The 13,823-nt window shown below is 34.2% G+C and overlaps 1 protein-coding gene across 10 annotated transcripts in view; it reads left to right on the top strand.

The window, feature by feature from the left end:
• Positions 1 to 13,823, top strand: part of SLC4A7 (solute carrier family 4 member 7) — a 105,426-nt gene that overhangs the window by 83,221 nt on the left and 8,382 nt on the right. For all 10 annotated transcript variants that reach the window (XM_032408841.1, XM_032408840.1, XM_032408833.1 and 7 more), the window contains 6 exons: positions 15 to 176; positions 363 to 614; positions 4,135 to 4,203; positions 5,498 to 5,671; positions 10,647 to 10,778; positions 13,037 to 13,134. In XM_032408841.1, coding sequence (XP_032264732.1) covers positions 15 to 176; positions 363 to 614; positions 4,135 to 4,203; positions 5,498 to 5,671; positions 10,647 to 10,778; positions 13,037 to 13,134 — 887 coding nt within the window. The remainder of the gene's footprint in view (positions 1 to 14; positions 177 to 362; positions 615 to 4,134; positions 4,204 to 5,497; positions 5,672 to 10,646; positions 10,779 to 13,036; positions 13,135 to 13,823) is intronic.

Raw genomic sequence — 13,823 nt, 5'->3', positions numbered from 1 at the left:
TAATTTTTTAACAGCCTACTGATCCAAGTAGGGGCTGGATCATAAGCCCATTGGGAGAAAATCCTTGGTGGACTTTATTAATAGCTGCTATCCCAGCTCTGCTTTGTACCATTCTCATCTTTATGGATCAACAAATTACAGCTGTAATCATAAACAGAAAGGAGCACAAATTGAAGGTAATTTTAAAATTTTGTGTCAGGTTTTGTAATTTCTTCAAGAGTTTGAGGTATTTTCATAATGACTGGAACATTAAAAGATGTGAGATCAAAATTAATTTTTTCTCTGTTTATAAAGTGATACAGAATTTTAACCTAAAAGAACAGTTCAGACTTATAAATATTCATGTTCATTTCACTTTTCAGAAAGGAGCTGGCTATCACCTTGATTTGCTCATGGTTGGTGTTATGTTGGGAGTTTGCTCTATCATGGGACTTCCATGGTTTGTGGCTGCAACAGTGTTGTCAATAAGTCATGTCAACAGCTTGAAAGTTGAATCTGAATGTTCTGCTCCAGGGGAACAACCCAAGTTTTTGGGAATTCGTGAACAGCGAGTTACAGGGCTAATGATTTTTATTCTAATGGGCCTGTCTGTATTCATGACTTCAGTACTAAAGGTAAAATCTCTATTGCAATATTTTAAAATCTTTTTTGTCATAAAATTATACTTGGTTGTATGAAAATGAAACATGAAAATATCTAAAATTAGTTTCATTTCCTGGAATTTACTTGGAAAATAATATTCTAGTATATGGTGTTTAGTATGGGAGGCATTTCAGTGTTAGATGTGTCCATCTTAGAAATACCGTAAAAGGATAGTATTAAAGACTATAGAGTTTTGGAAGGAGTTAATCCATGGCTTAGTTATGATCTAAAAGAAGAATATACCCAGAGGATTTTATAGGCATCTTAGAGGAAGTAATAGTGAAATATGTTTGACATAGTTATTTGACCAAAATGTGAAAATAATTGCTATTAATTAAATAAATGTATTCTTTCTGATCAACTAAATGAAATAAAGGTAGTAGCGCTCATTAGAAAACAAAAACAGGGCGGGGGTGGCTCAGTCGTTAGTGTCTGTCTTCGGCTCAGGTCATGGTCCCAGGGTCCTGGGATTGAGCCCCACATCGGGCTCCCTGCTCGGCGGGAAGCCTGCTTCTCCCTCTCCCGCTGTCCTTGCTTGTGTTCCCTCTCTCGCTGTGTCTCTATCCGTCAAATAAATAAGTAAAATCTTAAAAACAAACGAACAGCTAATATAAATGAAGTATGCAAGAAATTAAACTTTATGTTAAATATCTTTTAGTTACATCTGGTTTTTACTATACATATCCTAATGAATCTAGTGATTAAAAAACATAATAATAGCAAATGTAGCAAAGTATCTAATCTGAAATTTTCTTTTCATTGTGGAAGAGCTCAACTCCATTTTTTCCCTTGGTGTTTTAGTTATTGCAAAGAAAACTATTAAGTAAAGAGTTGTGTACATTTATAAATTGGGGACAATACTTGGAGTGTTGTGTATGTATGTTATTATATTAACTAAAAAAATTAAATACTAGAATTCTTTGGCCTTCATCTTATGAACTTTCTAGCAACTGACTAATTCACCAGATACTTGTTGAGTACTTACTCTGCTATTAAGACTGAGGAAATAATAATAAATAGGATATATTATTGTCTGCTTTTCAGAACTTGGCAGTCTAGTTGGTGAAACAGATAGGTAAAGGGATATTTACTGCATTGTGGTGAGTGTATTGTTAGAAGTACTTGACAAAAGAGGAGAAAGATTTAGTGCACTCTTACAGGGATATTGTCCCTTACTAAGGAAGGTTGCCTTTAAAATTTTTTAAGTATTGACTGTATATAGGCAGAAAAATTCAAATAGAACATCAAGAAAGCCCTAAAATGAAAACTTAGTCTCCCTATTTTCCCTTACTTTCCAAAAACAACTCTCCAGAGGTAAACTCTTTTGAACTTTTTTGTTTTTTTAAGTTATATTGGTGGTTACAACCATTATAGTTTTACATATTTTTATAATTTTATTTTTTGCTTTATTATTTTTACACTGAGTCTCTTTGCCTAAGTTTAGTCTAAGGACGACCTCTGGGAGTCCACAAAAGCAAAAGTATTTGGGGAGCGTGTCCTCAGTATACCTTTGAAGAACATAAAGGGGTCCTGAGACTAAATACCTTGGGAGTGTGTCATGTAAGGTCGGATGTTTTATGAGGATTTAGCACACTTAAGTGGCCACCAGCCAGTCTTCCTTCCATCACCTGCCTTTGGTTGACTGCGTTTTTAGTTTTATTATAATGATTACCAACATTTGCATTTTGTGCTGTAATTATAATTAAACTGTCCATGCTTTTTCTGTAAGTTAAATTATAAAAATGTAAACCCTCTGGGAACACATAAGCAGTATTATGATGATACACATGTGTTCACTGAGGACTAAGCAGTCCGATCTGCCTGAGTGGAGGCAGAAATATACCCTATTTCCCTAAGCTCCTATTGCTGCTTGAAGAGTAACTGCCCAAGCCTTAGGACCCAATAAGTTTTCTTAGCACCTATTACCTTCCCTTACTTTAAAAAAAGAATTGCATATACTATTTCTTTTTCTTACATCTTTTTTTTTTTTTTGCATTGCTAAAGGAATTCCTAATTTTTTCATATGTGGTGCCATGGGTGGTAAACTTTCAGAGTTCTTTCATGTTTCAAATTATTCTCACATTTGATTGATAGATATACGTATGTTTCAGTGTTCAAATTATTTTTCTTTGAGTCTTAAAGTCATTGTTTCCTATAGACCAGTGGTCCGAATAAAATGTCTGATACCTATTTGGTTTTTGTAATTTCAGAGGCATTTTCTTCCTTGCTAGAAGCTACCAAAACTTCCTTTTTACTCCTGGTGTTCTGCAATTTCACTAGGATATTTAGGTGGATATATGGATAAGGACTTTCATTCACCCTGCCGCTCTCGCTATGGGCCATTGTTCTCTGGAAACTTGTGCCTTTGATTATGGAAATGTTTGGCCAGTGTTTAGTTTCTCTTCTCTCTGTTAGATAGTTCTTCAACTTCAGGTAGACAGATATTTTACCTTCTGGAAATGTTCTCATGTTTCTATCCTGTGCCCTCACTCTTAATGAAAATTTCCTGTTTTTCTTAGGTCTCTTTAGTCTCATCAAAATCATTATTACAAAATTATTTATTTTGATAATTATATCTTTAAATTTCTAGAAGCCTTTTTCATTCTGATTATTTATTTTTCCTAGCATTCTGAAGTTGCTTTATGGATAAAATATTTTCTTGAAATTTCCTGAGGGTGGGTACTTATTAGATTTTTAACATGTTTTCTTCTTTTCCTGTAGTACTTTTTCCTCCTAGGTTTCTTAGGAAGGACATACGCAGTTGTTCAGTAGAGCGTGAATGTGGTTTTCCTCTGTAGCTGTTAGGTCTTTTTTCTTTGCAGTTCTCTTTCTTGGTGGTGAGAGTGCTGCTTGTGGTTTTTGAGTAGGTGGATGGAGCCTGCTAATGGCTTTCCTGTAGGATGCCTAGGCATGGTAGGTAGGCATTTGGGATCCCTCTAACTGCCAAAGTAATAAGGACTTTCTTTGGGAGTGGAGTTCAATTATTATATCAGTAAATGGTACTATTGTATAGTAGTTACTATATGGTAGGGATAACAATAATAATGGCTAATGCTTTTAAAAATTTTTTATTGTTTTTATTTTAATTCCTGGCTAAAGCTTTTGATTGATAGGCACCATGTGCTTTTCTGAGTAGTTTAGTATTTGAGATCCTTTAATCTTCATGCAATCTGTTACAGAAATTATGGCATAGAGAGGTTAAGGCTCAAGAAGAGGTTAACTTCCATTTTAAACCAAGCAGTCTGATTGTAGTGCTCATATTCTTAACCACTGAACATTCTCCCGTTTCAGGAAGAAACATGTAGGAGAGAGACAGTTTTTCAAGGAGGCTCTCGTTTATTAGCATTTTTCTTATTTATAGAAAAGTTAGATCTCATCACTGAAAGATCTTTTAATTCTGTCTCCATAGGTACTCACTATGTTTTTGTGTATTTTATTACTATGAAAATGTTTTAGTAGCATGGGTTCTAACTGTGGTCCTTTTATTTACAGTTTATTCCAATGCCTGTCCTGTATGGTGTTTTCCTTTATATGGGAGTTTCCTCATTAAAAGGAATCCAGGCAAGTCCTAAGTAGTTAATAATTTTGTAGAAAAACTTAAAACATATTTTAAATTTGCAAAGATTGTTTTTATGATGGTAGTGATGTATTCTCAACTCTGATACTCTGGGAGGCAGGTTAGCTGATGACTTCAAATCCACATTTTCCAAGTGATTATTGCTTACTATACATTTTTCCCTCAATGAGCTCATGAAGGAGATCATCCTTACCTATTTTTAATAGAAGCCAATGAAAGGCCCTGTAACTATTGATAAAGATTAGTATAGTAAGAAGGGGGCATGTTGAGGACTGGAATGGTTAATACTTGCCATTTGTGTGGTGCAATACAGTTTATAAAGCCTAGTACACAGATTATTTTCTGTGATTCTCAAAACATTGTTAAGCAGCAGGCAAGGAAGAAATATTAATTTTGTCACCTGGGAAACAGAAATAGAGGGACTTATGGATGGTTCGTAACCAAGTAAGCAATGGAGCCAGGGTTAGAACCCAGTGATTTCCCTACTCTGTTTGTCTTGTTGATAATAATTCCTGGAAAACAACCTGATAAAATTTACTAAGTTCTTCCTGTTAAACATTGGGCTCCGAAAGCACTGTTAGCACCACGTGGCCACCTCCTATCAGGGAAAGCTGACCGCTGGTGCTGGCAAGGCTTCTCAGAGACAGCATCTTTATTTTTTTCAGTAGTCCTGGATCTCCCCTCCACTGGTCAAGGAGTGATCTCATTAACTCACTTGATTTTCTTTTTTTAATTTTTTCTTTTACAACTTTCATTTACAATTTTGTGAGATCTTACTCCTGGTTTATAAATGAGGGAACTAAAGTTTAAAAAGACCCAGGAGTTTGCTCATTGTTTCCTTTTCATTGGGTGAAAGTTTAGTAATTGTTACTTCAGGCTATTTTATAAAATTGATAATGTTAGAGTTGGAAAGAACCTAGGAAATTGTGGCTCTCTTATTGTACATATTAGAAAACAAGGTCAAAGAAAGTAAATGCCTTGTGCAGTTGATTATAGCAGATAAATTTATTTAAATATTTTAATCCCACAAATTAAGACATTTTCATTTGCGTTTTCTGATTAAATTAATTGCATTAAATTAGAATGATTGCCTTGGTTTTTGCTCCTCTCCTTGGGTCCAGATGTTCTGTATTGAAATATTCTCCTATACTATCAGAACATATCAAGGATTAGAGTTTAAATCACAAAACGCTAAGGTTGTATATAATTTCCTAAGTAGCAGAAATGATACTTTTGTTGAAAACTTTTTCTTGCTTTGTTTTTCCATTCAATACATAGTTTTTTGACCGTATAAAATTATTTGGAATGCCTGCTAAGCATCAGCCCGATCTGATATACCTTCGTTACGTGCCTCTCTGGAAGGTCCATATTTTCACAGTCATTCAGCTCACTTGTCTGGTTCTTTTGTGGGTGATAAAAGCTTCAGCTGCTGCGGTAGTTTTTCCCATGATGGTAAGGCTTTTTTTTTTTTTTCTTCTAACTTTTTCAGACTTTGTCACTAGTTAATAACACTCCTGTGTGTTTCAACAGTGTTTTACTAACGTTTATCTTAGTACTATAATATAGTAATGTATTAGTAATATTTATATTTGAGAAAGGAAATAGCCCATTTTAAGCACCTTAGGTGTTTTGAAATATGAATTGGCCCTTTCATAGCTATTAAACCAGTCGCTTTAGAAACTGAATTTGCTTTTTATTTTCTATATTTTTGTTTGTTTGTTAGTCCTTGGGCTATAGAATGCTGTTTTGTATTTTTAAACAACTTTAGAGTTTAGGACATTTATGGGACAAAGATGATAACCAGATGTAAAAAAGCAAAGCAACTGGAACAGCTTAGTTCTTTAATAGAATGTTTCAATACATCTTTCTCAGAAATTAACAGATCTAGAAGTTAAAAAATAATAAAGATTTTAGATGATATATTAATAAGACAATATGGTTCACTAAATTACCACAGAATATTGCATTTTGCAAACAGAATATTCATCCTTTTGTAAATTCCATGTAAACATTGGCTATGTACTCGACCACAAAGAAAATCTTAAAAATTAAAAAGCTATAAAAATTACGCAGGTAATTACATTTGCTGATCACAAATAAATTAAGTTACAGATGAATAATGAAAAGCACTAGAAAAATCTAAAGTATTTAGACATTAAATGCTGAAATAATCCCTGGGTTGAAAACTGAGTTAAAAAAAAACATTGTAGGTATTGCAGCAGAGAATTTTTAACCAAGTCTGTGAGAGACACCTAAATTTCATAAGGAAAATGTATACCCTTCATTACATATATTATTCAAGAAGCCTTAAAAAAAATGCAACCAAATTTTTTATTTGTAAAAATCAATAGTGAATAAACTCCTTCCAAGCTTGAGTAAAGAAGAAAAGAGAGCAAAATATACAAGATTAAGAAAGAGAAAAGATATGCAATCACAGCTGTGAAAGAGATTTGAAGGGCTTTAAGAAAATACTACATGAATCTATAGGAATATTATACATCTAGAGTAGAGGTTGACCAACTTTATTTCTGTAAAGTGTCAAATAGTAAATATTTTCAGCTTTGTAGGTCACAAGATATATAGGCACTTCTATAACAGGAGAGAAATTTCCATAATTTCTTATTGGTGAAATCTAAAAAGTAATTTTACAGTTTTTTAAAATGAAAGACTACTCCGGTTTCATCTTGGGGAGACAAACCATGAGAGACTCTTAATCTCAGGAAACAAACTGAGGGTTGCTGGAGTGGAGGAGGGTGGGAGGGATAGGGTGGCTGGGTGATAGACATTGGGGAGGGTATGTGCTATGATGAGTGCTGTGAATTGTGTAAGACTGATGAATCACAGACCTGTACCCCGGAAACAAATAATACAACAATACAATACAACAAAACAATACAAACAAATAATGTTAATTAAAAAAATTAAAATAAAATGAAAGACTACTAATGAGAAGAATGGAATTCTTTTTCATTTAGGATAGTATTTCACTTGGCTGAGGCTGAGGTTTAAAGTTAGTATTCCCTGTCATCAAATCAATTCCAAATGTGCATCTTTCAAAGCTATTTTAGGTCACAGGCCATATAAAACAGGTAGGGCCAGATTTAATCCAAGGGCTGTGGTTTTCCTGCCACTGATCTAGAGGAGATGGATTATTTCCATTCTATACATACATACATTTCTGAGAATTAACCCAAAGAGAAATATAAAATCTATGGATCTGTATAACTCAGTTGCATACAAGAGACTGGAAAAACGGCCAAAGATCTGCCCTTGGATCACAGGCCCAGCTGAGTTTTAAGAACATTTAATTCCAGTACTTCTTGACTTACTGTAGACCAAGGAAAAGATGGAAACGTCTGCATTTTTTCTCATGAAACACTAGCAAGATCTTAAATACCAAAGCCTAATAAAGTTGTACAAAAGAATGATGGTGACTTCTCACTAATATAAGTGCAAAAAATCTTAAGATATTAACAAATAAATTTACAATGTTTCTATAAGTAATATATCATGATTAAATAGACTGTGATACTTTAGCAGCAAGTAAGAATTACCAACATAAAGATAGAAAGACATAAAATTGCAGTCACTGTGAATAAAAATTTGTAACTGAGTTCTAATATAGGGAAGCACACTATTACTGTTGTTATTTGATGTGAAGATTCTAACTGTGATATAAGAATAATACAATATTTGTTATAAGGAAGAGATAACATTATTTGTAGATAATGTGATTGTTTGCCTATTAACTCAAACGACTCAAATGAAAAAAGACTAAAAGCCCCTAATAGAATTAGTAAGAATGCTGTTAGAGTGGGTGGTTACAAGAAAACTCATTGGCTTACCAAAGAAATTTATTATAATGATAGCTTTAGATGCTGGAAGTTTGAAGTCAGGGTGTGGATGGGGCCATGCTCCCTCTGTACCCTGTAAGGGAACCGTTTTTTGCCTTTTCCTAGCTTCTGGTGGTTTGCTGAAAGTCTTTGGCATTGTGTTGCAACTGTATAACTCCACAAACTGCCACCTTGTCATATAGTGTTCTGTGTGTCACTGTATCTTTATATGACCATTTTATAAGGATACTGGACATACTGTTTTAGGAAGCCACCCTACTCCAGTATGACCTCATCTTAATTTTATCTCCAACAACCCTATTTCCAAATAAAGTCATATTCTGAGGTACTGGGGGTTAGGATTTCAGTGTATCTTTCATGGAGACACAATTCAATCCATAATAATGTTGAAGTACATAAAATTAAGACCTGAACAAAGAGGAATATATATCATGTTCTTTGTTTTGCATACTTAGTATTGTAAAGATTCATTTCCAAGTATGAATTTTATGAGTTTTATTTGCATGTGTGTTTGTGTGTATTCGGGGAGGTTGTTGTCAGTGTGAACCAGATAATTTTAAAGCTTATAGAGAAAAATAAATGCCAGAGTCATAGATAACAACATGGATGGTAGAAATGTTCTGTATCTTGTTTGGATGTGGGTTCCATGAATATGTATGTTTGTCAAAAGTGTCAAACTGTATATATGATATTTTTCTATTTTACTATATGTAAATTGCATATTAATGAAAAAAATAAGGATATAATAAATACCAGAGGAATAACAAAACAAAGCTAATTAAGAATTCCTGGTTGGGTCTGGGGTGAGGGACTTGATTGTTCCTGTGCTGATACCATGCTGTTGTGATAACTAAATATTTAAAAATTGCTGTCAAGTCAGTGCAGCTAACACAGTATGGAATTGGCATGGGAACAGACAAAAATCAGAAAAATAGACTAATGAGTCCAGAATTTATCAGAATATATGAGAACTTACCACTTGAATACCATGAACAGGTTATTTCATTAAAGGTGATAATTCATCTATGTGGGAAAATTTAGTATATAGTCTTAGAAGATTTGACTGTGTATGGGAGCTAAGGTTGCTTCTGTAACCAATACCATATTCAGAAAGAAACCATGAATGAATTGAAGATTTAAATGTTAAAATGTAGTAGAAAATTTTGAAAAATATTTATATAGTCCAGTGATTGAGGGTAACTTTTCAAAGAAGATAGGGAAACCCAACTGTAAAGGAAAGATATATTTGACCACATGATAATTAAATGTTTTATATGAACATAGTAAAATTGGATTGTGAACTGGGAGAAGGCATTTGTAACATATAAGGCAGATAAAATGCTTCTGTCTTGGGCGCGCCTGGGTGGCTCAGTCGTTAAGCGTCTGCCTTCGGCTCAGGTCATGGTCCCAGGGTCCTGGGATCGAGCCCCGCATCGGGCTCCCTGCTCTGCGGGAAGCCTGCTTCTCCCTCTCCCGCTCCCCCTGCTTGTGTTCCCTTTCTCGCTGTCTCTGTCAAAAAATAAATAAAATCTTTAAAAAAAAAAAAAAAAAAAAAAAAAAATGCTTCTGTCTGAACTACACAGAGCTCTTATGAATTCATGAATAAAAGTCATCAAAAGCATTTGAAAACCAGGCAAAAGATAGTAATAAGGAAAATGGTAAGAACAGAAGAAACCCAAATGGCCAATGGACATTTGAAAATATCTTCAACCTTAGTAGCAGTTAGAGGAAAACAAATTAATGGTATATCTTTTTCATATATATGATTGGAAAATCTAAGCCTAATATTGGCAAATGGGTTCTCTATTGCATTGCTTAAGAGATTTCTAAATTTATATCTATTTAGGGATGCCTGGGCGTCTTAGTCATTTGAGCATCCTACTCTTGATTTCCGCTCAGGTCAGGAGGTCGAGCCCTGAATCGGGCTCTGTGCTGGGCGTAGATGGAGCTTGTTTAAGATTCTCTGTCTGTCCCCTCTTCCCCCCTCCCACACACTCTCAAAAAAGAAAAAGTTATATCTGCCTATATAATGTATATAATTTAAAGTCATCATAAAAATTAATAATCTTGTACTGTGAAGATACCGTGTTTAATCTGCTTTATAATTTTATGCAGAATGCAAGGGATTTATATAGGAAGAGGTTAAAAATGCCATTTCTTTTATATGTTTGCTTTGAGCAGGAAGCTTGAAAGATAAATATGTGACTCAGTTCCTTTGAAATAAGATGGTGTATGAAGTGATTTTTATTTTTTAAAAAATTTATTTTATTTGAGAGAGAGAGGGAGAGTGCACGCGTGCACTTAGGGAGGGGCAGAGAGAGACTTTAACAGACTACTTGCTGAGCGTGGAGCCCGAGGTGGGGCTCATTATCATGATCCTAAGATCATGACCTGAGTTGAAACCTAGAATCCCAATGATTAATCAGCTGTACCACCCAGGGACCCCTGAAGTGATTTTTAAATAAAATACATGAAGTACTTTTTTGTTATTTATGACTTGATACTATTTCTCTTTAGATATAATTTATATATTTTTAGATGTTACTTAATAGTTTCTCCCCCACTTTTTTAAGGTTCTTGCATTAGTCTTTGTACGCAAACTCATGGATCTGTGTTTCACAAAGAGAGAACTTAGTTGGCTTGATGATCTCATGCCAGAAAGTAAGAAAAAGAAAGAAGATGACAAAAAGAAAAAAGAGAAAGAGGTAATTTACGCTATTCACTTGTTGTTTAATATTTCGTACCAAGTAGCAGGCACTCTTGTGGTCACTTTACAGGAATCTGCTCCTTTAATCCTCCTAAGAACCTTATTATTATGAAGTGTAGGTACTTCTTTTATTTCCGGTTTACAAATAAGGAAACTGAGGTAGAGGTTAGTAGGTAACTTGTTCAAAACATCAGCTCTTACCCATTTTACCAACTTAAGTTGCCTCTCCAAAGCCCTGACCCAACAATAACCTTTTAAAAATTACGTAGCACATGAGTACTTATTTTTAACAGTGAGAGAATTTAGCAGTGTTTAAAACATAGATAAAGCATAGGTAACACAAGCACATTAAATACATAAGCACATTGTAGTGTACATTTTAATTTTAACATTTTAATAATCTGACATATACATAATGACAAAAGGGACTTCAATCTTTTTATAAAAAGTACTGTTAAACTCTAGTCTTAATATGTGGTATCATGTACCATTAGTTAATTTGTATACAGAGATTTACATGAATATTTTATTCTGAATTTGATTTTTTTAAATAACCAGCTCAATGCTATTAGTAAGAAGGAAAAGTAGAAACTGAACATATAGGATAGATGATTGTATTGATTTTAGTACCCTACTCAGTTTTCCCATTAAGAATATTGTTTGAAAATCAAAGATAAGAAGAAAGATACACATTTTGAATATTGTGGTGTGTTTAAATAGAGATCTCACAACTACTTTTTTCCCTCTCATTTTTGAGAGAAAGCAACATAATTTATGCCTTATTATATTGCATAGTATTTATGGAAATGCATTTATTAAAACTTTACAGACAACTGGGTTTAAGCCTTGGGATTTTTTTCATAGTTTGGATTGATTATTCAGTGCTGATTTATGGCAAAATTACTGGTTTTATGTTTACTTTTTGACAAAAATTATGACTCTTTAATTAGTATACTAACTGGAACACTAGTTTGAATTGAGCCTCCAAAATTTTTAAAAGATTATTGTTTTCTTTAAAACTATATTATATATGTAAATGTTTATGAGCTTTTGGTGAATTTTCAAAGAGGATGCAATTCATTTATAAAATACTTAGGTTAAAATTACCTGTTTATTATTTTCTTTTTAAGTTAGAATAAGGTTCAGTGTATATAACTGAAGACAAAAGTAAAGGAGGCTTAAACACAAGAGTTTATGCTCTCCTGTAGATGTCTTGAGTAAGTGATCTAGTGGGATGGTTCCACAGAGTTGTCTGGAGCTCCCGTGCTGCTGTCCTCCCATCCTCGGGACACAGTTTCCATTCTCAGAATCACCTAATAGGTCAGGATGAATGCTGAGCTTGAGCTGTCATGTTCGCATTTGAGATGGCAGGAAGGAAGGGGGTGGGGTGAGAAAGCAAAATGGGCTGTCCCCTGCTATCCTGTTTTTTAAGAAGTCTTCCCAGAAATGCCATCCAGTAAGTTCCACTTGTATCTCATGGCCACATGGAGTTGCAGGGAATGCTGGGAAATGTAGCAATGGTTTTATTTTTTTTAAATGATCATTTTTTAAAAGCTGGGCATATTGCCACCTACAAATACTGGGGTTTCTAGTGGTAAGAAAGGAGAGTATAGATGCTCTTCCAGTCCATCCTGTCATGTCCCCAGTAATTATGATACCATGATTTTGCATCATGTCTCCAGTGTAAATTGTTCTCCACCAGGGGTGACACTTCTCCTCAGGGTTCATATTTCCGTGTTTGAGAAATTTTTGATTGTCAGAATTGGATGGGCATCCAGTGGGTAGAGGTCTGGGGTGCTACCGAACATCCTGCATATACAGGACTGCCCCTTACTACAAAGAATTGTTTGGCCCTAAATGTCAGTATTGCTGAGATTGAGAAACCCTGCCTTATCCAAATGAGGTTTTGCTTATATTGTATTGTAATGCAAGCCATCAGATTTCACAAAATTTTATCTCTTATTATATACTAATAATTTGTTAATAAAATTTATGTAAATTGATTTTAATGTAGTATTCATGATTAACTTAAAGAAATGAAAGTTATAACCATTTAAAATTTAGCCTTTACAAGTGGTTGTTTTCTTTTGTGCTACCAGTATGTATTTATAATAGTAAAAGGAATTTTTCAGTCATGGCAAATATGTTTAAATATATTGTCGGTTTGGGTTTCTAATTCTTGAAGGTTTTATATATTAATTGGTCCGCCTGGAAATATTCCGGGAAAAGTAATTTTTTCATGTATGTGCTCTGAAGGAAGCTGAACGAATGCTTCAAGCTGATGATGACACTGTGCACCTTCCATTTGAAGGGGGAAGTCTCTTACAGATTCCAGTTAAGGCCCTAAAATATAGGTGAGATAAAACTATCTTGTAAAATGTATTTTTTTATACGCGTCAAGTACATGAATAAGCCATGTAATGCTTTGTGATCTCTATTTTCAAAAAGCAGTGATCTCTGTTCTTAAAAAGATGACAAAACCGGTATCTGGCATAATGCCAAGAACTAAAGGGGGTCTTCAGGAACTTGAAAGGGAAGTCTCACGGTTCTTCCCCTCGCAGGTTTGTAGGCAGGAGTGAAGAAAAAGCTGGACTTGGACCAGAGCCTGAAACCAACTTCCATGCCAAGCAGACAAGAGTTACTTGTCGTGCATCATTCCTTCTGTTTAAATGAAGATTAAAATCAGTATAGCTTTTTCCTTTCTGTCCTTTATGAGGCCTGCATCAGTGTGTGCTGGAAAATTAACCTTTGTAATCCATTTTCTGATAACCTTCCAAATTGTGACTATGTTTAGAGGCCCTGGAGTTCAAAGGTGTGACTTGACTATTGGCAGTGAGTGCTCATATTAAGAAAAAGTTGAGTTCCATATATAGCTTATTTTGTATGACTTTGGTGATTTACTTATAAATTTAAGAACTAAAGACCGTGGTAAATTCTTCTGTTTACTTTTTTGTAGTTTTAAAAGATTAAAAACCTATATTATTTATGCATGTATCTGATTCCTATTTCCATATTTATTTCTGATTAGCTATTGATAGTAGAA

The sequence above is a fragment of the Phoca vitulina genome, unplaced genomic scaffold (genome assembly GCF_004348235.1).
Source record: "Phoca vitulina isolate PV1807 unplaced genomic scaffold, GSC_HSeal_1.0 scaffold10, whole genome shotgun sequence".
Taxonomy (NCBI): Eukaryota; Metazoa; Chordata; class Mammalia; order Carnivora; family Phocidae; genus Phoca; species Phoca vitulina.
The sequence above is the reverse complement of the archived record's forward strand: the minus strand, read 5'-3'. Positions and strand labels throughout refer to the sequence as shown.